Below are 25,147 nucleotides of genomic sequence, written 5' to 3'. Positions count from 1 at the left end.
CAAAAAAACAAATAAAGGAAGGCCTTTAGTAGGAATTTAAATCCCTGTATTCTCATTTAAGCATCTTTTTTTTTCTTCCTTGAGAGTTAACTTTTATAAATTAGCTAATTGGAAATTTTGTAATAATTAAGTTGGAAGTCAATTTAAAAAATACCAAGAGTTATTACTGTTGATCAAAATCATACAATTTTAGGAATAGAAATAGTATGAGAGATTATCTAGTCTACCTGACTTTGTGGATAATAAAAAGGAACCTTAGGGATATTAAGTAATTTACTAAAGGTCACTCAACTAGAGCAGTGGTATTGGTGAGAGACTGAGAAGCAGTGGTGGACAGAGGGTTAAACTTCAAGTTAGTATAACCTGGGTTACTTTGTTAAAATGATTTCTCTCCTAGGAGCTATCCAGAATCCTAGGCAGTTTCCACCCCAAACTCTGCTCCAGTGACCAGAACCTTCTGTTTCTAACCCACTGCTTTTTCTTGCTTCAATCTTCTTTTTCCTCTCTCTGACACCAGCTACTTGGGTAGACCCATGCCTTGTCTACTCACAACTACCCTTTATTATTTTTGGGGGGTGAGGCAATGAGGGTTAAGTGACTTGCCCAGGGTCACATTGCTAGTGTCAAGTGTCTGAGGTCACATTTGAACTCAGGTTCTCCTGATTCCAGGGCTGGTGCCACTGTGCCACCTAGCTGCCCTCACACAACTACCCTTTATAACCAGTCACTTGACTAGCTTGATCTTGAAAACAGTTGCTCTTGGGCGAACTCTCTGCATGGAGGTTTATCTCCCTGACAGGTTGCTGACAGAGCATACGATTACATACAAATAATGCAAATTCATATACACATATACAACAAGCACAAAAGGACATACAGGGTAGCCTTTGAGACTAGAACCATAAGATTTTAGAAAATTGGGCATATAGTGTGAGAAGAGCTTAGAATTTCTGAGAGAAGTTTTAATTTCATTTCCCATTTGAAGATGGGAAGAATGAGGTACATAAATCAATATACATTTATACATATACCCAAAAGGTCAGAAAGGGTAGCCTCAAGGATAAGAACCAAGAATTTTAGAAAGTGAACATGAACAAACAGAGTGAGAAGTTAATTTCCAAGAAAAAATTTAATTCCTTTTCTAAGACAGGAAGAGTGAACTACCTGAATTAATATGTACTCTTTATATATACTACACACACACATGTACAAACACACATGCACATACAAACACACACGTGTATAATGTGTGTATGTATTAAAAAAAACCAGACAGGTTAAGTGCAGGCATAAAAGCCATGGGATTTTATAAGATGGGTAAAAAAGGTAAAACAGGTTAGAATTTTGGAGAGAATATTTAATTCCACTTCCTATCTGAAGAGAGGATGAGTAAGCTACATAAGGAAGTTCAGGATGAACCCTGCATCCAAATACTCAGTAGTCTAATAATTATAAACCACAGAACACACATTTTTCCTTAAAAACATATGCCTATACCAAAAGTTTTGAAAAGTACATTTTCAATCATATCTGAATTTTGAGTTAAAATGAACTAACCTTTGTTATTACTCATTAAAAAGGAGTGTTCTAAAATTTTAATGAATTTCAGTCTGAGCTGTGTTTTGAAGTGTTGATACCACCCAAGTAGTGTTTTTCTTCTTTCAATCTTTTCTTGTAAGTTCATATTTTTTTCTTTTTCTAAAATAGCAGGAAGTTCTTTCCAATCTTTAATGAAGATAAAGGGGGCCCCCATAGCCTTAAGTAGCTGCAGTGGAGTGCTAGGAGATGTGGATGCATTCCCACAATTGCCTGGTGTCATTACATCTTCTACTACAGGAACGGAGCCGTAGGAACAAGCCTCATAAATTCGGTAACACTCCGTGTTTACTCCTACAGGACACAATGTGAGATCACTCTGACGTAAAGCATCTTGATAATTCTTCAAACTTTCATTTGTTTCTTGAGGCTTCCACCTAGAAAACAAGAAAAAGAATGTGAATTTCCATTCTATACGAATCCTTTTTTCAAAAAAAAAAAAAAGATTTTATTTTAGTATCAAGAACCAGAAATGGTTAAAAAAAATGAATATGTGGGTAGATCAGAAAATAAACATTTTATCTAAAAAGAATTAAACAACATTGACATTTGATGTTTAAGTTCATAATAAAAAAGTAAAAATCTCAGACTACTACTGAAGATACTACAATTACCAATCTTTCTATCTAACAGCTTCCTAAAAACTCTTATGGCTAATGTTTAAATGTATTTTTCCAATTTTTTTTCTCTCATTGACTGATTTAAAGAGTTCTGTAATATCCATATATAATACTAAATTTACTTTAAAAGCTGAACTAGGAACAGATTTTGATAGTCTAGAACAAAGTATCTACTAAAATAATTTAAATTAAAACTTCCTGAAGGGCTATTATCAATACTACTAATATTACTACTACTACTACTATTTTCTAGCTTAATTTTATTGAAGGATTTTTCATAAAGAAAATTAAAGAATGCAATTCCAAGTTCCTACAAAAACAAATAAAAATATATTTTCAATCAATATCCATACTGTTCTGGGTTTTTTCCCCTTAAAATATTTGTTCATACATTGTCATGCAAAAAAATATGAGATGGTCCACAATTTTTGGAATCATTAAAATAACATTTATTTGACACCTCTGATGTGTTAAATGAAGCAATCAGTAGTTTTCTCTATCAGATTTTTCCTCCTAAGTTTGCTGATCACTCCCATCCTTCTTTTCTCAATTACAAGGTGCTGGTGCACAGACTTTATAGAACCTGTGAGGAAAGGGAGGTAGTGCCAGATGCAGAATTCTGAACTAGCACAATGAGTGCCATTGAGATGAACACCACATCTTATCTTCCTGGCATTCATAAAGTAACCTAGCAAATGCCACTGAGGCAAGCTCTGGCAAATGGCTTTCCTTTGTCTGCCACAATTATTCCAAGTCCACCCTAATGGAGCTTCTGCCCACCTTGAGTCCTACCTTGACTCTATAAAATACCCCTAAAAGCTTCAGACACCACTGTACTCTCTACAGGCAAACTATACTGAGAGGGCAGCAATTATCTCTTGTGGGCCTTACACGAATAGCCCAGGCTAACAAGGCCTTCTGCCGGACTTTGTTAAACCAAGGGACTATGCAAAGGAAACAGAACTTACTCTTCTCTGGCTGTAATCCAGCACAACTGCTTGTTTTTATCATGTTTCAAAATGTCCATTAGAGTCTCCCTGGATGAATTTTTATAAATAGTTCCTAAGAAATTGCACAAGAATGATCTCTCATCATGCAACAATGACCAACTAGGTTCCACCACAGGAAAATTCCTGTATCTATAAAAATAAACATACAAATTAGTGCATAATATGTTATACCATTCTGTATTTCAATACTGAGGATGAAATGTAGATTGAAAGATTAAGAATTGTTTTTGTACATAATCTGAACTGTCACTTTCTTACAAACTATTGACAAATCATTTTTAACAACTGACTTATGTTTACAAATATTAACGACAGCTATTTCTTTCATCTCATATTAGATAGAAAGATTATCTACCTAAGGTGCATCTAGATTTCCCTTTTAAATTTCCCATTACTAATCTACATTTGTTGTGTGGGTATGACTAGTGTATAATCATAGCATTTTTTTAATGTGTAAGGCATGGCACTAGGCCTGAGAGATAGAAAGATGAAATGACACAGTTTCCTCCTTTGAAGTGTTTACAGTCCAATTCAGGAAGCAAGGCATATAAACAAATAAGTATGATACAAGGTAAAAATATAAGTACAAAGTGATTTTGAAAAGGGTTATAAGAAAAATTTTACCTGGTGGGAACAGTGGGTAGGAGTTGGGCTTGTATTTTACCATATATTGGCTCCTTAATAGGGAGCCAATGAAGATTTCTGAGCAGGATGGTAACATGGTTGGGGAACTGAATATTCTATGGGGTGCAAAATGTTCTACCAAAAAAGAATTTAAAAAACTATAAATTCACTATCCCAGTTACAAAGTCATGTGAAGAACTGAATAGTCAATCAATTAATTTTCTTGCTTCCGTAAATCTTGCCTGTTCTGAATGATCACAGACAAGTAACTAATTATCCTGTTCTGAAAAATCTTTAAACAAAGTTGACTCCATAATCTTCCTTTTAATGGCATAGAAATTAAAGTGTTCAATTCTGAAAGATGATGTAATTACATTTTATACTTACGTGGCTACTCCCAAGGGCCACTGGAAAGTATCTTCTTCATTAATCCAGGGGCTATCATATATTACAAAAAGTAGTTCCACAAAGCCTCCGTTTTTTTTAAGATATGGATTAATCCATTTGTTATTGCAATGTTCGTTTCCAAGTAAGACTACAGCAACATGCTGGAGTTTCTGAGCTTCTACTAAAGTTTTTGTATAGAGTAACCACTGTGTGGCGAAAGAGATCTTTGTGTCTTCTCTTCCATTTAAAACAAGCACCACATTATCCACCTCAACTGAAAAGTATCCTGGGAGTAGGGCTGGACCAGTGATGAAGCTGTAACATTAGAACAGAAGAAATCGACATATGGATATGTTAAAGCATTTAATTTTCACTGCAGATCTTGTCAAAATTCTGCCCAATTCTTCATGGAAGTATTTCCTATAATTGTACAGTTTACTTTCTTTTGAAGCCAAGCTTTAAATGATGGAGTATAGCTGCAGACTGCTGCCAAATAATTACAGACCAAGCAAAAGCATCCCCCCAGAAATACAAGGTGTTAGGGTCAAACACAAAGATAAACACATCTGGCTTTACAAGCAGTTACTGAGCACCTACTATGTGTCAGGCACTGGAAACAAGGAGCTGAGATGGAGAGACATTTATACATATACAAAATAAATATAAGGTCATTTGTGGGCAGGGGGCTGAGGGAGATACTAGAATCTGGGAAAAGCAGGAAGGGCCTCATGTAGGAGACAGCATTTGAGGTGAGCTTTGAAAAGTCGGAATGCAGAGGTAGCTAGGTGGTGCAGTGGATAAAGCACTGGCCCTGGATTCACAAGGACCTGAGTTCAAATCTGACCTCAGACACTTGACACTTACTAGCTGTGTGGCCCTGGGCAAGTCACTTAACCTTCATTGCCCTGCAAAAAACCCAAAAAAACCCCAAACAAAAAGTGGGAATGCATTCCAGGAATGAGGGACAGCCCAGGCAAAGACACAGGGACGGGAGATAGAATGTAATGTGTAAGGAATGGTTAGACAACCCGTGTGGTTGGACTGATGTGCCAGCAAAGGACTCTTGTGTAGTGTCTTAAGGATCTGTGCTTGGGTCTCTGATGTTTGACATATGATCAATGATTTGGATAAACGAATAGATGGAAGAATCAATACATTTGTAAAAGACAGAAAGGAGGAAAGGGATAGTTAAAACACTATATGGCAGCATCAGGATTCAAAACGATCTTGACAGGCTAGACAGAGTCAAATTTAATAAGAAAATTTAATAGGGACAATTATAAAATTTTATACTTCAGTTCAAAAAATCAACTTCAAAAGTATATTAAATCCAAGCTATCAATAATTATATAAAAATGCTTCAAATGACTAGTTATTAGGGAAATTAAATTAAAGCAACTTTGTGGTTCTGTTTCACATACGTCAGATGGCAAATAGAGCAAAGTGATGTGTTTGAGAGGCTGCAGAAAAACAAGCAACTAAGTGCACTGTTGGCAAAGCTGTAAATTGGTCCAGGTATTCTGGAGAGCAGTTTGGAACTATGCCCTCAAAGTGACTGAACTATGCAGGCCCTTTGACGCTGCTGCACCACCAGCAGTCTTATACTTCAAAGAGATCAAAGAAAAAGGAAAAAGACCTATATGTCCAAAAACATTGATAGTATCTTTTTTCATAGTAGCCCCAAACTAGAAGCTAAGGAGGTATCCTTCTACTGGGAAATAGCCAAATTATGGTATATGAATGTATGCAATATTACTGTACCAAAAGAAATGACAATAAAAGACAGTTTCAAAGGAAACTAGTTAGAACTCTGTGAACTAATGCAGAGTGAAATGACCAGAACTAGGGAAATCTTTTATACAATGACAGCAATACTGAGAAAAACAACTTTGAAAGACTTTAGAACTCTGTTCAATGCCATCCATAGGTCCAGAAGACTGAAGATGAAACACACTACTCACCTCTTGCCAGAGAGGTGATGAACTTAAAATGTAGAGAGAGACATTTTCTGGCATGGCCAGGATGAGAGTCTGTTTCACAGGACTCTTCCTATTTAGGATGATAGGGTTACTTTTTTGTATATTTTTGTTGTTGTTCACGGTGAGGAGGGGAGACAATGGCAAGGGCAGATTATAAATGCATGTAAAAGTAAAAACATTTTTTTTTAAAGAGGCCTGTACTGCAAGAGAGCCTTTAAATTAGTAGCTTCTAACCATTTTTGGCTGGCTGTGGGGCATGCATATGTGAAGGAGGGAGACTATGAAGATAGTAACAACAACAACAATAATAATAGGTAACATTTATAGAGCACTTACTTTGTGCCAGGTACTTTGTGTGCTAAGTGCTTTATAGTCGTTATTTCATTTGATCTTTACAACAACCCTGGGAGGTAAGTACTGTGAGAATCAGAGTGCCACCACCCTGCAGAGGGGCATTGTGAGAATCAGAGCACCCCCGACAAAAGAAAACATGTGACTAAGCTTCCGGAAGCTGTCTGGCGGTCCAGAAGTTACCGCCTGTAAGTCTCATCTATCAATGCTATCAGCCACTTCGCTTGGAGCTGTGTGTGTAGGGATTGCGCCCAGGCGGGCCGCAGAGGGCTTCTGCTGGAGGAAAGGAGAATCTGGCCTTTCTGTTCGAGGTGGCAAGAGGAGCAGCTTCAGGTGCAGGGAGCGAAGTTTCTTTTCTTTCTTTCTCCACGTGTTTCTCTTTGCTAACCCCTAATATACTTTATTTTTTTTAATTAAAAAAATTTTTTTTTTTTGGCAGGGCAATGGGGGTTAAGTGACTTGCCCAGAGTCACACAGCTAGTAAGTGTCAAGTGTCTGAGGCTGGATTTGAACTCAGGTACTCCTGAATCCAGGGCCACCTAGCCGCCCCCCCCCCCAATATACTTTAATAAATGCTTAATGCCCAAGACTGGTGCTAAAGCTTCTAATTTAAGGTGACCACACATTAGATTTTTTTTAGACATCACAGTTAGAATTTTAGGCTCCACAGTACCTACATTTTATAGTTGAGAAAACTCAGGAACACAAAGGTTAAGTGACTTGCACAGGGTCACACAGCTAGTAAGTGTCTGAGGCTGGATTTGAGCTCAGGTATTACTGACTCCATGCCCAGTGCTCTATCTACTATACCATCTGTGAGAATAAGGTCATGGAGCAAGCAAGCTTACTGGCTCAAGGGGATGATGATGGGCTGTAAGAAGGCTCTGTGTATCCAAGTGAGAGTCACTGAGACTCAAGTATCTTAAAAATCATTCTCCCTACCTCTTTACAAGCCACTTTCCTCGGAGTCTGATGCTTGAAATCTTTGCAGACTGTATTGGTATATGTGGGTGTGTGTGCATGTACACGCATGCATGTATACACAGGCACCTAGTGGCACCTATTGGCCCTCAAATGAATAGGTCATTATGATTGACCCAATAGGGATAACTGCTTTACAGAACAGCCTTTTTAGACTCACTTATACATACCAATTGTGACTTTACTCACAAATCAATTTTACTTAATTTAGTTTTTGGGGAAAAAAGTTGAATTTAGGCCAAGAAACTGCTGGAGTTTTTGCTATTCTATACAATGTAAATGATCTGTATGACTATGTTTTTCAGTTTTCAAGCATTTTTATTGGGATGTAGAAAACCATATATGATGATTGCTCTTAAAGGTCCTTCTTGAAATGCAATTAATGATTTGATTAGCATTTATTAAATGCCTACTATGTATAGAAGACTATTTTGGATATTTGTAGAGCTATCAAGATAAATAACAAATGTACAGAATTTTCACATTAGATCGTGCATTACCAATAGCTTTCAAATAGAGTTTAGCAGAACCATATTACTTTTTCTCTTCAAGTTCAAAAGATTTGAGATTTTTCCATAGTGGTGCTCCCTCTGATACAACAGACTGTGGGTCTTCCATTTCTTAGATGACATTAATAAAGATTTATCACCAGAAAGAAACGTTCTACAATGAATTAAAGCATTAGAGATATTTCTAAATGCTACCAGAATCATCTTAAAATAAACTGTTATATATTTCCTGAGCTCAAATATTTTAAAATCCTGAGGGTCAAAAAAAAAAAAAAGAGGGAACTGTGATATAGACAGAGTTCATTGAATTACTAACATTTCTGGTTGTTTATTAATATGAGAAAATGAGAAAACCAAGATCATTTTATAAGAGATAATTCTTGACATAGTCACAACACAGGAGAGAACCTTTTAGCCCCAGTCTGACAGAAGTAGACGAGGAAACACTTGAGTCACTCCTTGTGGCCTGAAGAATGAAAGAACAAAAACAACCAAGGAGTTTAACCCAGGTCAGTATCCTTGGGAATTTACACTGGTGAGAAGTTTGCTCTCTCCTCTTCTATCCCTTAGTCACTTTACAATTCTTATCATGTTCCTTATGCAGGGGTTTCTGTGTTCTTCCCTAGTCCCTGCCCTACTATAACCCATGCCCAGAGACACTGATTTGGAAATGGGCAAGTTCTCACTATGGCTGCTTGGCAAGTAGAAAGAGGTCTATTCTGAGAAAAGTTCATTTTCTCAGGGAGACAGTGGTTTTATAGTTCCGCTACATGATGGGTTACATAAGTTTTTTGTGGGTTGGTCCTAGTGACAAAAATTTGTAATTCTAACAGTAAATGCATTCTAAATAACTTATACAAAAACTTTAAAAAACAAAATCGATTCCCAGGCTGGGGACTAGCTACACAGTCTCTTTAACTTAGGGCTTTGGGCAGGTGAATTTCATAGCTTAACCCCTAGTAGCTCCCCACAGTCTTTCCACTTTTTAGGTCAATGCATCATTTTTGGCTCCTGCTTTCTGTTCTTCCTGGCTTCTCAGGCCTGGAGCCCTGGCCTACCTCTAGTCCCTGAACTAGATCCCCTAGTTCCAAAGTCCTAGGCAATTCCATGCCCTAGGCTCTCCCTACTCTTGTTATTGGATCTCTGTGGCTATGGAATTGAGGTATAAATCCCAGTTATACAAAGAGCAGGTGTGCACAAAGCACCCAAATACCTCTTTCACACTCCTCAACTCCCTTTCTTCTATGTCTATAAAAGGAAGAAATTTAAATGAAAAAAAAGAATAAAAACATGACAATCTGTAACTTTTGCTTATTAAATTTGCAGATGACATGAAGCTGGAAGGGATAACCAATAAGTTGGATGGCAGAATAAGGATCTCAAAAGATTACAACAAAGTAGAATGATGAGCCAAATCTAATTATATAGATCCCTATGAAATTTTATTTTAAACCATATGTTTCAAAATATCAACTGCCTAAGTATGGGATGTAGACAACTGCTCACATGAAAAAGATCTAGTGAACTGTAAATGATCCAACTGCTCAACATAGAAATAGTTTATATTTTAAATCTTTGTTTTCCCAAAGTTGCTGCTCTTTTAGGAAGTGTGCTTCAAAGTGGCCAGGGAAATGTCTGCTTAATCTACCCTAAGAGAAGAAAATAGTACCCCTAAAATGCCATTATGGGAATTCTTCTTAACATAGATAGGCATGAGAAAGACTTCTTGTTTGAGAAGTGCTTTCAAGATAGCAGTTTGCTTTTTTTTTTTTTTTTGGTTACTTTCCTGATGAAAAGTCTACTCTGGCTCCCTACTATAGTTTCTAGGATAAAACACAAAATCTTTAGTCTGACATCTGAACTGCTCTGCTATCTGATTCCCCCTTCCCAGATATGTTACATTACTTCTTTGTACTCAAACTTTCCTGCCCAACTGAACCACTAGCTGTTCCCTAAATAAGACATTCTGTCTTCTGTCTGTGTCTTTGCATAGGCTGTCTGTCCTCTCTACCTAGACCGTACTCTCCCCTTTTAGAATCACCAGCTTCTTCCCTGAAGGCTCAATTCTGGTGCAACCACCTCTGTGAAAACTTTCCTGATCTCAATTGCTAGAGTTCCCTCCTGTATTTACTTAGCTGTGCACACATAGAGTACAAAATCCTGGACGACAAGAATAGATTTATCTTTGTCTTTATGTTTCTAGCACCTAACACAGTTGCACATATTAGGCACTTAATAAATATTTGTTAATTGAATTAAATAATTAATTTGTTATTTTCCAGATGCTTTTAGTGCCTATCTTAGTAACTCTTGCTTCTAACTAGTGTTCAAAAGCATATTCCATCTGTGAATATGTATACCTTCATTTTTTTTTGTTTTTTTCTCCAGTAATTTAATACCCTAGGCCTTTTCCCAAGGTCTCATTTTTTAGTTCCCAAAGTTCTTTACATATAATACACAATTTTAATTTCTTTGTTCAAAGCAAATTCATAATGTTGCTATGCTGTGACCTATTTTTTCCCTTCTGTTTCCTTTAATTGACGAAATTGAAATTTGCTCCATACATATTATTTCCTAGGTCTAACAACAAAGGAAAGCCAACCTTCACTGAGCAGTTTATGTGTTACTAGATTGATTTTAAAAAAAGATATTTACAAGAAAGAGAAATGAGTGTGACATACATGTTAGACAGAATACTATGAAAATATAAAGATGGATCACCCTATTTTAAAGGTCATATAATTTCAGTTCTTCAAGACTGCATTCAATACAGGTATTAAATATTCATTCAATAGCCTCTTAAATGTAAAAAACAAAAACAAACCAACATGTAGGGCACTATGTTTGGCACTGGGAGAGATAAAAAGTTTAACTGAGATATAAATCTTTCCTTCATGCACTTTATATTCTAGCAGGGTGCTAAGAAAGATACATAATTATAACATACACTATTACAAAGCAAAGCACTATGTGAGATCCAAGGGCAAATATTCCTATTGGAGAGAGAAAAAGAAAATGAGAAGGGGATCAGGCAAGGATTCCTGGAAAAGACATTTCAATTGGACTACAAAAGATCCATAGAAATTAAAGACAAGAGGGAAGACATTTTAGGAAAAGGGAATAAAAAGACTAAAGGGATGGAAGCAGGAAAATAGAGACTATGTTTGGGGAATAGGGAATAGTAATATCTATGCCTGATATTACACTTCAGTACTTCCAAAGATCTGTGATTTCATCAATGTGAAATTTAGATTACAATTCTTCCACCCCTAAGTAGATGATTTTATGAGTTCCTTGGGGGAAGGGGAGGCAAATGGCAGATGAAAAGGCAGAGACTCACTTAAGCTCTCCCAAATTCTATAAACAACTTTAAATAATGTCTCAAAATGACTTTTGGAGTGGCAGGATCCACAAAAGGACAGGGTGAAACAATTTTCCAGCCCAAGACGATTTAGAAGGTTGGCAGGAAAGGTCTGTGAATGAGAGTGAAGCATAGCCTAGCACAGGCTGTGCCACCACAGGCTATGTCCCAGCAAACCAGCAGCAGCTCTTGGGGGCAACTGAATCAACAGGGGTAACAACAGAGCACTCACTCCACAGATGGTAGGAAGGTTGGACAACTGGTTTGAGGGAGATTACTGAGGTCCCTTTCCTGACATTTGGTGCAGGACTCTGTTGCATTGCTCATATGTGGATCTGGGATGCAGTCCCAGGGCAAGGAGGAGCACTAGTACATTAAAGCTTGTGCTTGCAGGCGAGCAGGGACTCAGATCACAGTTCCAAGGTGGAAAAGAGTACTTGTGGTTGCTCACCAGAGCACAAGTCAGGAGAGCAGTGGCCACACCTCTCTTTAGATCATACTACCTTGGAAGAATTGAAAACTTAAAGATCTCCAGAATTAACTCTGAGAGCAGAAGCAAGAAAGGCCTGAAGCTTGAGTCAGTGTCCGCTCTACCCTGGGAGCAGAGTTTCACTTTAATATAGAGTTAAAAGTCAAGAAACAGTCTGTAAAAATGAGAAAACAGGGAAAAAATAATAAAAGAAGAAGAACCTGACTACAGAAAGTTACTATGGTGACAGGGAAGATCAAAACACAAAATCAGAAGACAACAAAGTCAAAACTGCTACATCCAAAGCCTCAAAGAAAAATGTGAATTGCTCTCATATCCAAAAAGAAGTCCTAAAAGAACTCAAAAAGGACTTTAAAAATCAAATAAGGGGGCAGCTAGGTGGCTCAGTGGATAAAGCACTGGCCCTGGATTCAGGAGGACCTGAGTTCAAATCCGGCCTCAGACACTTGACACTTACTAGCTGTGTGACCCTGGGCAAGTCACTTGACCCCCATTGCCCCCCACCCCAAATCAAATAAGAGAAGTAGAGGAAAAATTGGGAAAAGAAATGAGAGTAATGCAAGAAAATCATCAAGGAGCCACAAAAATACTGAAGAAAATAAAATTTAAAAAACCAGAATAGGCCAAATGGTTGAAGAGGCACAAAAATCCACTGAAAAAAAGAATGCCTTAAAAAGCAGAATTGGCCAAACAGAAAAGGAGATACAAAAGATCACTGAAGAAAATAATAATAATAATTATTATTATTATAATATATTTTTTGGCGGGGCAATTGGGGTTAAGTAACTTGCCCAGGGTCACACAGCTAGTAAGTGTTAAGTGTCTGAGACCGGATTTGAACTCAGGTCCTCCTGAATCCAGGGCTGGTGCTCTATCCACTGCATCACCTAGCTGCCCCGAAGAAAATAATTATTAAAAAATTATAATTGGAACATATCAATTGCTCATGGATAGGCTGAGATAATATAATAAAAATGACAGTTCTACCTAAATTAATTTATTTATTCAGTGCCATACCACTCAGACTACCTAAAAATTATTTTATAGAGCTAAAAAAAATAACAAAATTCATTTGGAAAAACAAAAGGTCAAGAATATCAAGGGAAATAAAGAAAAAAATGCACACGGAGGTGGGTTAGCTGTACCAAATCTGAAGCTCTACTATAAATCAGTCATCAAAACTATTTGGTACTGGCTAAGAAACAGAGTGGAAGATAAATAGAATAGGCTAGGCACAGGAGACACAGTAGGAAATGACTTTAGTAATGTACTGTTTGATAAACCCAAAGACTCCAGCTTCTGGGATAGGAACTCAGTATTTGACAAAAACTGCTGGGAAAACTGGAAGATAGTATGACAGAAACTAAGCATGTTCCAACATCTTATACCTTATACTAAAATAAGGTCAAAATGTGAGCATGATTTAGACATAAAAGGTAAATTAGGAGAGGAAGGAATAGTATACCTTTCAGATCTTTGGAAAGGAGAACAGTTTATGACCAAACAAGAGATAGAGAATATTACGAAATGCAAAATGGATGATTTTGATTACATTAAATTAAAAAGGTTTTGTACAAACAGAAACAATGTATCCAAAATTAGAAGGGAGGCAAAAAGCTGGGAAACAATTTTTATGGCTAGTACTTCTGATAAAGGCCTCATTTCTAAAATATATAGGGAACGAAATCAAATTTATAAGAATCCAAGTCATTCCCCAATTGAGAAATGGTGAAAGGATATGAACAGGCAGTTTTCTGATGAAGAAATCAAAGCTATCTATTGCCATATAAAAAAATGCTCTAAATCACTATTGATTAAAGAGATGGAAATTAAAACAACTCTGAGGTACCACCTGACACCTATCAGACTGGCTAATGTGACAAAAAAGGAAAATAATAAATGTTGGGGAAGCTGTGGAAAATTGGAACACTAATGAATTGTTGGTGGAGCTGTGAACTGATCCAACCATTCTGGAGAAGAACAATTTGGAATTATACCGAAAGGGCTACATAGAAGCTGTGCATACCCTTTGACTCAGCAATACCACTTTTGGATCTTTTCCCCAAAGAAATCATAAAAAAGGGAAAAGAACCCTCATGTACAAAAATATTTATAGCTGCTCTTTTTGTGGTGACAAGGAATTGGAAATTGAGAGGCTGCCCATCAACTGGGGAATGGCTGAACAAGTTGTGGTATATGAATGTAATGGAATTCTATTGTGCTGTAAGAAATGATGAGCAGGAGGAGTTCAGAGAAACCTGGAAGGACTTGCATGAACTGTTGATGAGTGAGATGAGCAGAACCAGAAGAACATTGTACACAGTATCATCAACATTATGTGTTGATCAACTGTGATAGACTAGATTCTTCACACCAATACAACGGTATAAGAAAGTTCCAAAGGACTCATGATGGAAAAGGCTCTCCAAATCCAGAAAAAAAAAGAAAGAACTGTGGAATATGGATGCTTATTGAAACATAATATTTCTTTTGTTTTTGGTGCTGTTGTTTTTCTTTTTTGCTTTGATTCTTCTAACATGACTAATGCAGAAATATGTTTAATGTTATTGTACATATATAACCTATATCAGATTACTTGCTGTCTTGGGTGGGGGGGGTGGGGGGGAGAAAAATTTGAAATTGGAAATCTTATAGAAATAAATGTTGAAAACTATCTCTACATATAACTGGAAAATAATAAAATACTTTCATTAAAAAATAAGTAAATCTTCATTCCTACCAAAAAAAATTATAATTTGGCAAGTGGAAGTTAATGGCTCCATGAGATATTAAGAAGCAATTAAACAAAGTCAAAAGAACAAAAAAAAAGAAGAAAATGTGAAATATCTCATTAGAAAAGCAACTAACTTAGAAAATGGATTGAGGAGAAGTAAGTTAAGAATTATTGGACTATATGAGTTTCTGTGGTCAAAAATAATTCAGGTACTCCTGACTCCAGGGCCGGTGCTTTATCCACTGCACCATCTAGCTGCTGCCCCCCCCCTTTCTTTGAATAGAATTTTATTTTCCAAAATATATGTAAAAACAAAATTTTAACATCAATTTTTTAAAAACTTTGTGTTCCAACTTCTCTTCCCCCTCCACTCCCCCCCCCCAAGAACTCAAGCAATTCAAAATGAGTTATACATGAGTAGTCATGGAAAAATTCCCATATTAGCTAGTTGTGAGAGAAAACAGTCCAAAAAACCAAAACTTCAGATTAAGGAATTGTCAAAGAGGAAATGAAAAAAAAAATTTTAAATGTGTTTCCATCTCTTTTCAGATACTATCAGTTCTTTCTCTGCAGATGGGCTGCAATCTTCTTAAGTCCTTCAGGGTTATATTGGATCATTGCCTTGCTGAAAATAACCACATATTTCCCAGCAGATCATCTTACACTATTGCTTTCATTTTGTATACAGTACATCTCACTCTGCTTCAGGTCACGTAGGTCTTTCCAGGTTTTTCTGATACTATCCTGTTCATCATAACCTGTATATAGTACTTTAAGCATGACAGAGAATTTTCTTCATAAAAGCCCAGCAAAGTAGGTACCATACATTTTGCCATTATAATCAATCATCATAACTATTTCCCTCCATCCCACTCCCTTCCTATGACATTTACTCTATCTTCTTTTTACCTATTCCTTCTCAGAAGTGTTTTACTTCTGACCATCCTCTCCCTCGCTCTGCACTCCCTTTTTTTACCCTTCCTTCCTTGTCCTCTTCCCCTCCTATTTTCCTGCAGGGTTAAATAGATTGCTCCTCCCAATTGGGTATGAAAGCTTTTCCCTCCATGAGCCCACTCCAATGAGATCAGGGTCCCTGAGCTAATTCTGTGTTCTAAATTTTTCTTCCTCCCTCCCTCCTCAACCCTCCCTATGAGATCAAGCAATTCAATATGTCATACTGGTGCAGTAATGCAGAACATCTTCATCTTCCTTGAAAGTGTTTTGCTTTTTACTGCTCTCTCCCCCAATTTGCCCTTTCCTCCTTCCCTTCTCCTCCCCCACTTCCCCCCCCCCCAACCCAGGGCAAAAATATATTACTATACCTACTTGAGTATGTATGTTAGTCCTTCTTTGAGCCAATTCTGATGATATTAAGGTTCACTCACTCCCCAACTCCTTCCCCCTCTTCTACTCTCCTCCATAAGCTTTCTTCTTGTTTCTTTCATGTGAACTACCTCTCCCTAGACCATCTCTCCCCTTCTCCCTCCCCCAGTTTATACCTGAAGAGCCTGATTAAGCACAAAAGAAGACTGACTGAAACTTAAAAGAGCAATAGGTAAAATGAAAAAGACTATATAAATGATAACAAACTAAAATATATTTTTGAAAAAAATCATTAAGCATTTTGCTAATTGATGAAAAGTGAGAGGAAAACTAAATGGCCAAAATAAAAAATGAGCAAGATGTATTTATAACCAAGACAAGAAAATAAAATTATTTGCTTTAATAAATGCTTAATGCCCCCAAACTGGTGCTACAGCTTCTAATTTATAAGTAACAACTATATTAGGAACCCCAGCTAATTTTCCCCAAACTTGGGACAGAAATAAGGTGGCCACGTTACATAATGTACTACTTATAATTTTATATTAGCGAAACTCATAATTTACAGGAAATAGTTATCTATACATATGTGAAATAAGTTTTTAAAAAATCCCCAAAACTAGATATCTAAAACAACCCAATCACAGAATGTAAACTCTTATAATCCATAAACTACCCCAAAAAATTCTTGATCCAGGATTTACAAATGTATTCTGTGAAAAGTTTGAAGAACAAATAATATCTATGCTAACAATAATTATTCTTAATAATTGAGAAAATGAAGCACTGGATCCTAAACATTTACCTGAATTAACAGAGGTCCCTAGAGGGTTACAGCTACTCTCAAAGAACAACCCTGTGGGTGACTACCCCTACTACTATAACTCACTAGCTTTCACTGGTGTGCTTCACAATGCATTTAGAGTAAGAACAGTTAGGATAAAATACTTCCTTGCCCCAACTTGGAGCACACTCTCCCTTAGATACACACTGTCTACCTGAGGTTTGGGGGTGGGGGGTGTAAAATCATTTAGGGAAGGAATATCCTTACTCATGTGGAAGTAGTCAGAGATTCCCTGTTTGGGTCTCAGTTGTAGGGAAAGAAAAAAAGGGTCATGAATATTATGATTTCTTGGGAGTCAGTCCTTGTATAGGTACTTATGGCAGCTTCTATGACAGTTATTGTGGGTAGGGTTAAATGAAAGTCCCCAAAGTTGTATGTACTATTCTGTGTAGTTAACATTAAATCGGTCCACAGGGGGAGTAAAAGATATTTTCTCCCTAGTGATGAAGATAAAGGAGCTTGAAAGCTTATTAAAATTCCCTTCATAATAACCCTGTGAGGCCAGTCAAGAAGACAGATGATACTTGGTGATTGACAGTAGATTATTAAGAGATAAACAGAAACCTTAGGTAGGTTGCTGTGTCAATTGCTGGTCCTGGCAGAATGGTAGATCTGGTAGCCCAGGCCCTGGCTGAGTAGTGTGAGGTTTTTGATGTCATCAATGTTTTTTTTTCTCCTCAATCGTATGCCCCAGACCAGTTAGGAGCAGTTTACTTTTAATTAGGAAGGAATTCAGCATATCTTCTTTAGGGTTATTTGAATTTTCCTTCATATTATAGTTTGTTGGGCAGAGAACTCACAAGTTCCATTTCCCAAGGGCACTAAAGTCTGCTGTTATGCTGATGATTTAATATTGTCTAGGCCAGAGGATATCATAGAGGCAGAAACCCTCAATTGCATGAGAGATAAAGGGTGGGAAATTAACCCTACGAAAATTTAGTGTTTAGTCCTCTCTGTTAAATATTTAAGAATACACTAGATAGAAGAATACAGATAATTACAGATGTATATTGGCTGGGTTTTCCTTCTTCCATAACATCCTGAGGCCGGTACTTTAAAATGACAGCATCACAATCATACTCCTGATTATCAGGGTTGTGTGTCTTCCCTACCAGAAGCGATGTCATTGATAAATCAGTAATACCCCAAGAAAGGGGGGATCTCTTCCCTCTAGCAGTTTCTTGGATCCAGCCTTCAGGAGGACTTGCTTGATCAGGATGGACTACTTTTGGGCATGGTCCTAATTGATCATCTATCTCTTCTTTATTCAGTCCTCTGGAGCTTACTGGGCCTTGAGGTTTCTACCCCCTCAGAAGATTCTACCCCATCCCCCCCAGGGAAGCAGCTCAAGCCTCCCCTTAATTGGCACGTTGCCTTTCCTCCAGGAAGGTTTGAAGAGCTTCTTCCTGGAAAGGGTTTAGGGGACCAAAGAGTTGAACTATGATGGGGAGGGGTTTTGCTTTTTTTTTTTTAAATCAAAAGTATTTTATTATTTTCTAATTACATGTAGAGATAGTTTTCAACATTTGTTTTTATAAGATTTCCAGTTTCAAACTTTTCTTCTTCCCTCTCCTCCCTCGCCCTTCCCCAAGACAGCAAGCAATCTGACATTAAACATATTTCTTCTGCTTTAGTCATGTTGTGAAAGAAGAATCAGAGCAAAAGGGAAAAATCTCAAAAGATAAAAATAAAAAAAGTAGAAATAGTATGGTTCAATCTGCATCTAGATTCCACAGTTCTTTCTTTCTGGATTTGGAGAGCATTTTCCATCATGAGTCCTTTGAAACTATCTTGGATCACTATATTGCTGAGAAGAGTCTAGTCTATCACAGTTGATCAACACACAATGTTGTTGATACTGTGTATAATGTTCTTCTGGTTCTGCTCATTCTCACTCAGCATCAGTTCATGTAAATCCTTCCAGGTTTCTCTGAACTCCTCCTGCTCATCGGTTCTTACAGCACAATAGAATTCCATTACATTCATATACCACAACTTGTTCAGCCATTCCCCAATTGATGGGCAGGCCCTCAATTTCTGATTCCTTGCAGCTATAAATATTTTTGTATATGAGGGTTCTTTTCCCTTTTTTATGATTTCTTTGAAAAAAGACCCACAATTGGTATTGCTGAGTCAAAGGGTATGCACAGCTTCTTTATAGCCCTTTGAGTAAGGATTTTTTTTCCTTTTGTGGGGCAATGAGGGTTAGGTGACTTGCCCAGGGTCACACAGCTAGTAAGTGTCAAGTGTCCGAGGATGGATTTGAACTCAAGTCTTCTTGAATTCAGGGCTAGTGCTTTATCCACTGCACCACCTAGCTGCCCCCTCTTTACAGCCCTTTGGGCATAATTCCAAATTGCTCTCCAGAATTGTTGGATCAGTTCACAGCTCCACCAACAATTCATTAGTGTTCCAATTTTCCACAGCTTCCCCAACATTTATTATTTTCCTTTTTTGTCATATCAGCCAATCTGATAGGTGTCAAGTGGTACCTCAGAGTTGTTTTAATTTCTACCTCTCTAATCAATAGTGATTTAGAGCATTTTTTTCATATGGCAATAGATAGCTTTGATTTCTTCATCAGAAAACTGCCTGTTCATATCCTTTCACCATTTCTCAATTGGGGAATGACTTGGATTCTTATAAATTTGATTTCGTTCCCTATATATTTTAGAAATGAGGCCTTTATCAGAAGTACTAGCCATAAAAATTGTTTCCCAGCTTTCTGCCTCCCTTCTAATTTTGGATGCATTGCTTCTGTTTGTACAAAGCCTTTTTAATTTAATGTAATCAAAATCATCCATTTTGCATTTCATAATATTCTCTATCTCTTGTTTGGTCATAAACTGTTCTCCTTTCCAAAGATCTGAAAGGTAAACTATTCCTTTCTCTCCTAATTTACCTATGGTATCACCTTTTATGTCTAAATCATGTACCCATTTTGACCTTCTTTTAGCATAAGGTGTAAGATGTTGGCATATGCTTAGTTTCTGTCATACTATCTTCCAGTTTTCCCAGCAGTTTTTGTCAAATACTGAGTTCCTATCCCAGAAGCTGGAGTCTTTGGGTTTATCAAACAGTACATTACTAAAGTTATTTACTACTGTTTCTCCTGTGCCTAACCTAGTCTTTTGGTTCACCACTCTATTTTTTAGCCAGTACCAAATAAGGGTTTTGCTATTCCATGACATGGAGAAGATAAAACTATCTTTTAATACTATGTAAATAAGGGATTTTATTTGGAAAAAAAAGAGTACCCTTTGGCAGAACTGATGATAATTTTGTATACCTGAATAAAGCTGAATGGTTGGAGCTTTCATTCAATTTCCATGGAAAAAGGGAGTCATTTCTCATAGGCTCCTAAATGTGACACCATCTCCCCCTAAGGAGGGGGAGATTTTAGTGAGTATGGAACACTGAATGGGTGGCAGTATGGTGTAAATCCCAGAGAAAGGGATTCAGGCCCTGGGACAGGTTGCATTAAAGATCCTTATGACCTCTTGGTTACTTTGCTACAGAAGAAAGGAGGAATTCTAAGAGGCACAGGTGAGGAAAGGGTGCATTGTAGACATGAGGGACATCTAGACCGTGTGAAAGCAGAGAGAGATGCCACATATGAGGAAGAGCAAGCAGGTCAATTTGGGTGAACTGTCAAATGCAAGGAGATCAACGTGTAATAGGCCTGGAAAGGTAGGTTAGAGTTTTATTTTGAAAGGCTTTAAATGCCAGAGTCTGTGTTTTAAACCAGAGGAAAAAGAGCCAGTGGAGTTTTGTGAACAAGATAATGACATGGTCAGATATGTGGTTTATGAAAATAAAACTGTGTGTTAGCTCTGTGAAAGAGGAATTGGAAGTGGGGAGGAAACCTCAGGTAGGGAGACCAAGTCTCCACTGTTATTACAATGGTTCAGGTATTAAGCTATGAACTAGAGTGTGACCATATGAGTGAAAGCAGGGGACAAATGCACGTGATGCAGAGGTTGAATTGACATTACACAACCATTAATTGGATGGGGGGTAGAGAGAGCTGAGGGAGAGTGAAGAGTCAAGGATGCCTCTAAGGCTGTGAATACTGGTGAGTGGAGCGCTCTCATCAGAAATCAGGATACGAGGAAGAAACACAGGTTTTGAGGCAAAGAAAACAAATTCTGTTTTGGACATTTTGAGATGTCCGCAGGATGTCTAATGTCCAGCTGATACTGTGGGATCGGAATGAGAAGAGAGCGCCTCAAAAATGCTTGTCAAACAGCAGGTATCTCCTAAATGTTACCTTAATTGGATCATGTTGGGTGTTCATATTGATATGAGTCAGTTCCTCTGAATGGATGTAAATTCATAGGTAGGATGAGAGCTGATGGTCTAAAAGAAAGTTATCCTTAGGACCCTCTGCCTCTTTTTGTGTCATTCTGCCCTCATCAATGCATGAACAGAAGCTAAGGAAGGGGAGGAAGGTGTTATAAAGGACTGGGCGGGGGGGTTACTTTTTTATTTTTCCTTATTTCATGGACTGCCAAAGTATTTATCTCCTAATGATGATGAGCCTCTCTGAACCCTGAAAGGCAGACCTAGTTTGGGATCATATACAAAGCTCTTCCAGAAGGAGAATCCATCAAAATTTATGCTTTTCTGCTACAAACTTTCAGAACTAAGGATCACCCCTGTACCCCAAAGACTCACCAGAGAAAAAGCCTCTTAAACACCACCAGGAAGGAAAGATTACCTTCCTCTTCAACCATGGCACTAGTAGGCAATATTCTCTTATGAGAGGTGAGGAACTCTGCCCAATTCTTTGATGGTATTAAAATAAGAGTCCCAAAAATTTTAAGTCTATATGGAGAGCTACAGGAGATTCCTATTTGATGAGCATATATTCAAATCTGTAAGATAAATGGATGGTTTCAAATATTAAGATGACTCAAGGCCAGGAGAAAGAGATTTGGAAGATAGATTTGGAGTCAAAAAAGATCCTGATAGATTAGAGATTAGGCCATCTTTATGAAGATTAATGCTAACTGAAATAATTGCAAAGACCTACTTTGGGGGTAAAAAAAAATCAACTGAAAAAGTATATGATGGGGAAGAAATAGTCAGAAAATCCTTTAGTTTAAAAAGACCTATGGGTTTCAGTGGACTACAAATAGTAACAATGTAGACAAGAAGGTGAATAAAAAAATTAGATAAGGAAAATTAAAATTTTATAGCTGCTTTGTTACCAAATTTAACAAAAAGTTTGAATCTTTTAAAGGGAGATTATTGGGCAGCTAGATGGCACAGTGGATAAAGCACGGGCCCTGGATTCAGGAGGACCTGAGTTCAAATCTGGCCTCAGACACTTGACACTTACTAGCTGTGTGACCCTGGGCAAGTCACTTAACCCTCATTGCCCTGCAAAAAAAAAAAAAAAGAAAGAAAGAAAAAGAAAGAAAAGAAAAAGAAAAAAAAAAGGAAAAAAAGAGAGCTGAATATGGAAATGTCCATACTTCTCTAAGGGGCAGCTAGGTGGCGCAGTGGACAGAGCACCCGCCCTGGATTCAGGAGGACCTGAGTTCAAATCCAGCCTCCAACACTTGACACTTACTAGCTGTGTGACCCTGGGCAAGTCACTTAACCCCAATTGCCTCACCAAAAAAAAAAAAAAAAGAAAGAAAGAAAAAAAAGGGGGGGAGATTATTGTGAAAAGATACACAATAAAAAAACCATCCTTTAGGAATATAAAAGTATACAATAAAGATTTTAATAGACAATAAAAATTAAAGTGACAAAGTATTTAACTATAACGATTTCTTCTTTATATTTCTGAGAAGGAAATAGAAACCTAACAAAAGCAGGCTCTTGGGCTCACATTTTCCCAAAAAATACAATTTTTGGTAAATTCTTTTGAATGAAGAATTGTAGAACCCTCTCCATTTTAAAATCTTCCATGAATAAAACAAAATTCCTATAAAATCATAGATAAGAATATATAAAAGAAAAACTAAAGAATAAACCTCAAACAAAACAAAAATATTGTTTTTACCGAATATAAAGGAATAATATGGTTTCCTCTGAGTACCATAACTCAATGTCTGAAACCTCTTAAATCATCTAATAAAGTTCATATGTAAAACATTTTATTTTGGGGATATTATATGTTAACCCTTTATTCAAATAAATCCAGTCCAATTAATATAAAAAAAATTTCATCTCTCCTGTTGGGTTTGAGGATTGAAAACCAGTTCACCCAGACAAAATTAATTTCCTGGAAGATTATATCACAATGTTTTAACAAGCAGGGTCTCAGAGTGCTAGTGACATCCTTCATACTGATTTATTTGGTTTAAAAATAAACATGATTGTAATAAGGGGAAAAAAATGAACATTTTCACGTTAACCTCCAAAGCATCTATGTTAAAATACTCTGCCAATAAAGACACCTTCCCCACCTCCACCCCTAAAAAGCCCACAAAAGATTCAACATTATAATATCTAAAGCTCAAGATATGCTTTTCACATGGTCAAAATACATCATTAAAATACAACAGGCACATGCAATTAGGAAACATGAAAAGTACTTAGGGAATTATTTAATGTAATCTTGTCTTCTTGTCAAAGTTAAGTGGTAATTTAAAAATAATTGGTATTTTAAAACAAAATGTCCAAGGACACCATTTAAAACATTTGTTATCCAAGAAGCTTATTTCCCTATTCTTTACAGTAAGTAAATTGAATCAGAATTAATTTAAGTAAATATATTTTCCTCTAACCAATTCTGTTCCTTCTTAGAAAACAAGTGGTGATATAACACAATCAAAAGTTAAAAGGCTGAATAATTAGTACCTGAAATATGTTCTTCCTGCTTTTAAGTTTCCTTCTCTCCACTGAGCGGTGACATCTGCAGGTTCAAGTAGGCCTTCAAAAATATGCTGCCACAGATAAAGACCTGTTAACCAGAAACAATTAAAATTTTATATATATATATATGTATGTATGTATGAATATATATATGTATGTATGTATATATGTATATATGTATGTATATATTTACGTATACGTGTGTGTTTACAATAGTCATGCCTAAGGTAGGAAACTACTTTAAATTTACTTATTTTCTTCAATTAGCTATAGAAACATTTCTCCTGTTTTGCTGCTTTATGAGCTTTCATAACTTTGAGGACCGATTAGTAACTGTTTGAAATAAGCCCCATACTAAAAATAAACTTGGGGGCAGCTAGGTGGCGCAGTGGATAGAGCACCGACCCTGGAGTCAGGAGGACCTGAGTTCAAATCCAGCCTCAAACACTTAACACTTACTAGCTGTGTGATGCTGGGCAAGTCACTTAACCCCAATTGCCCCGCAAAAAATAAAATAAAATAAACTTGTCAATCTTTTAACATTACTAATATTCTAAATAGTATTTTATGGATTAGAATATTAGTGTCCATGGTTCCACTTTGTAGAGGTAGTGGTGGGGAAGGTGGGTTTACTGGGATAGAAGATAAAATATAATTTTTTTATTAGATATTGATTGGTTTTGTTGAATTTTTTCTCATTAATCTTTTTTTTTTTCCTTTTTAAAGCTATTGCTCTATGGGAGGGAAAATAAAAAGGGGATGAAAGGGAAAATAGAGGAAATTTTATTAAAAACCATAATAATGTCAGTATTAGTCATTATTAAAATTCACTCAAATATATACAAAACATATAATCTCATCTATAGTAACCCATGAATATTTGGGTAGATTACAGTTTGTTTGTTTTTTTTTTAAACTGAGGCAATTGGGGTTAAGTGACTTGCCCAGGGTCACACAGCTAGTAAGTGTTAAGTGTCTGAGGTTGGATTTGAACTCAGGTCCTCCTGACTCCAGGGCTGGTGCTCTATCCACTGCGCCACCTAGATGCCCCTAGATTACAGTTTTTTTGTTTTGTTTTGTTTTGTTTTTGCGGGGCAGTTGGGGTTAAGTGACTTGCCCAGGGTCACACAGCTAGTAAGTGTTAAGTGTCTGAGGTCGGATTTGAACTCAGGTACTCCTGAATCCAGGGCCGGTGCTCTATCCACTGCATCATCTAGCTGCCCCTAGATTACAGTTTTAACATCTACAATTGGGCAATACAACAGTGATTAAATTGTTCTCTCATGCTTAACTTCAAAGACATTTCAAATCTGCTCCTGGATCCTATGTTCTAGTAGAATAGACAACTGTGATACATAAGTACATACAGAATAAATATAATGAGAATAAATCAAAGAAATACAAAGTAGTGAAGTGCAAGGTTGTCTGGGAAAGAGGACATTAACAGTGGAGGGGATTATAAAAGGCTAGGTGCTAGGTGGTGCTAGGGTTGCATTTTAGAGGAGAG

General features: G+C 36.9%; 1 protein-coding gene across 2 annotated transcripts in view; it reads right to left on the bottom strand.

Moving 5' to 3' along the window:
* Positions 1-956: 956 nt before the first annotated feature.
* The window catches only part of RXYLT1 (ribitol xylosyltransferase 1), a 30,039-nt gene continuing 5,848 nt past the window's right edge, over positions 957-25,147 (bottom strand). For both annotated transcript variants that reach the window (XM_043967106.1, XM_043967107.1), the window contains 4 exons: positions 23,626-23,728; positions 4,238-4,552; positions 3,185-3,355; positions 957-1,973 (listed from right to left, as the gene is read on the bottom strand). In XM_043967106.1, the coding sequence (XP_043823041.1) occupies positions 1,553-1,973; positions 3,185-3,355; positions 4,238-4,552; positions 23,626-23,728 (1,010 nt within the window). In that variant the 3' untranslated portion in view covers positions 957-1,552. The remainder of the gene's footprint in view (positions 1,974-3,184; positions 3,356-4,237; positions 4,553-23,625; positions 23,729-25,147) is intronic.

This window comes from Dromiciops gliroides, chromosome 5 (assembly GCF_019393635.1).
Source record: "Dromiciops gliroides isolate mDroGli1 chromosome 5, mDroGli1.pri, whole genome shotgun sequence".
In the NCBI taxonomy this organism is placed as follows: Eukaryota; Metazoa; Chordata; class Mammalia; order Microbiotheria; family Microbiotheriidae; genus Dromiciops; species Dromiciops gliroides.
This window is presented reverse-complemented; position numbering and strand designations above follow the sequence as displayed.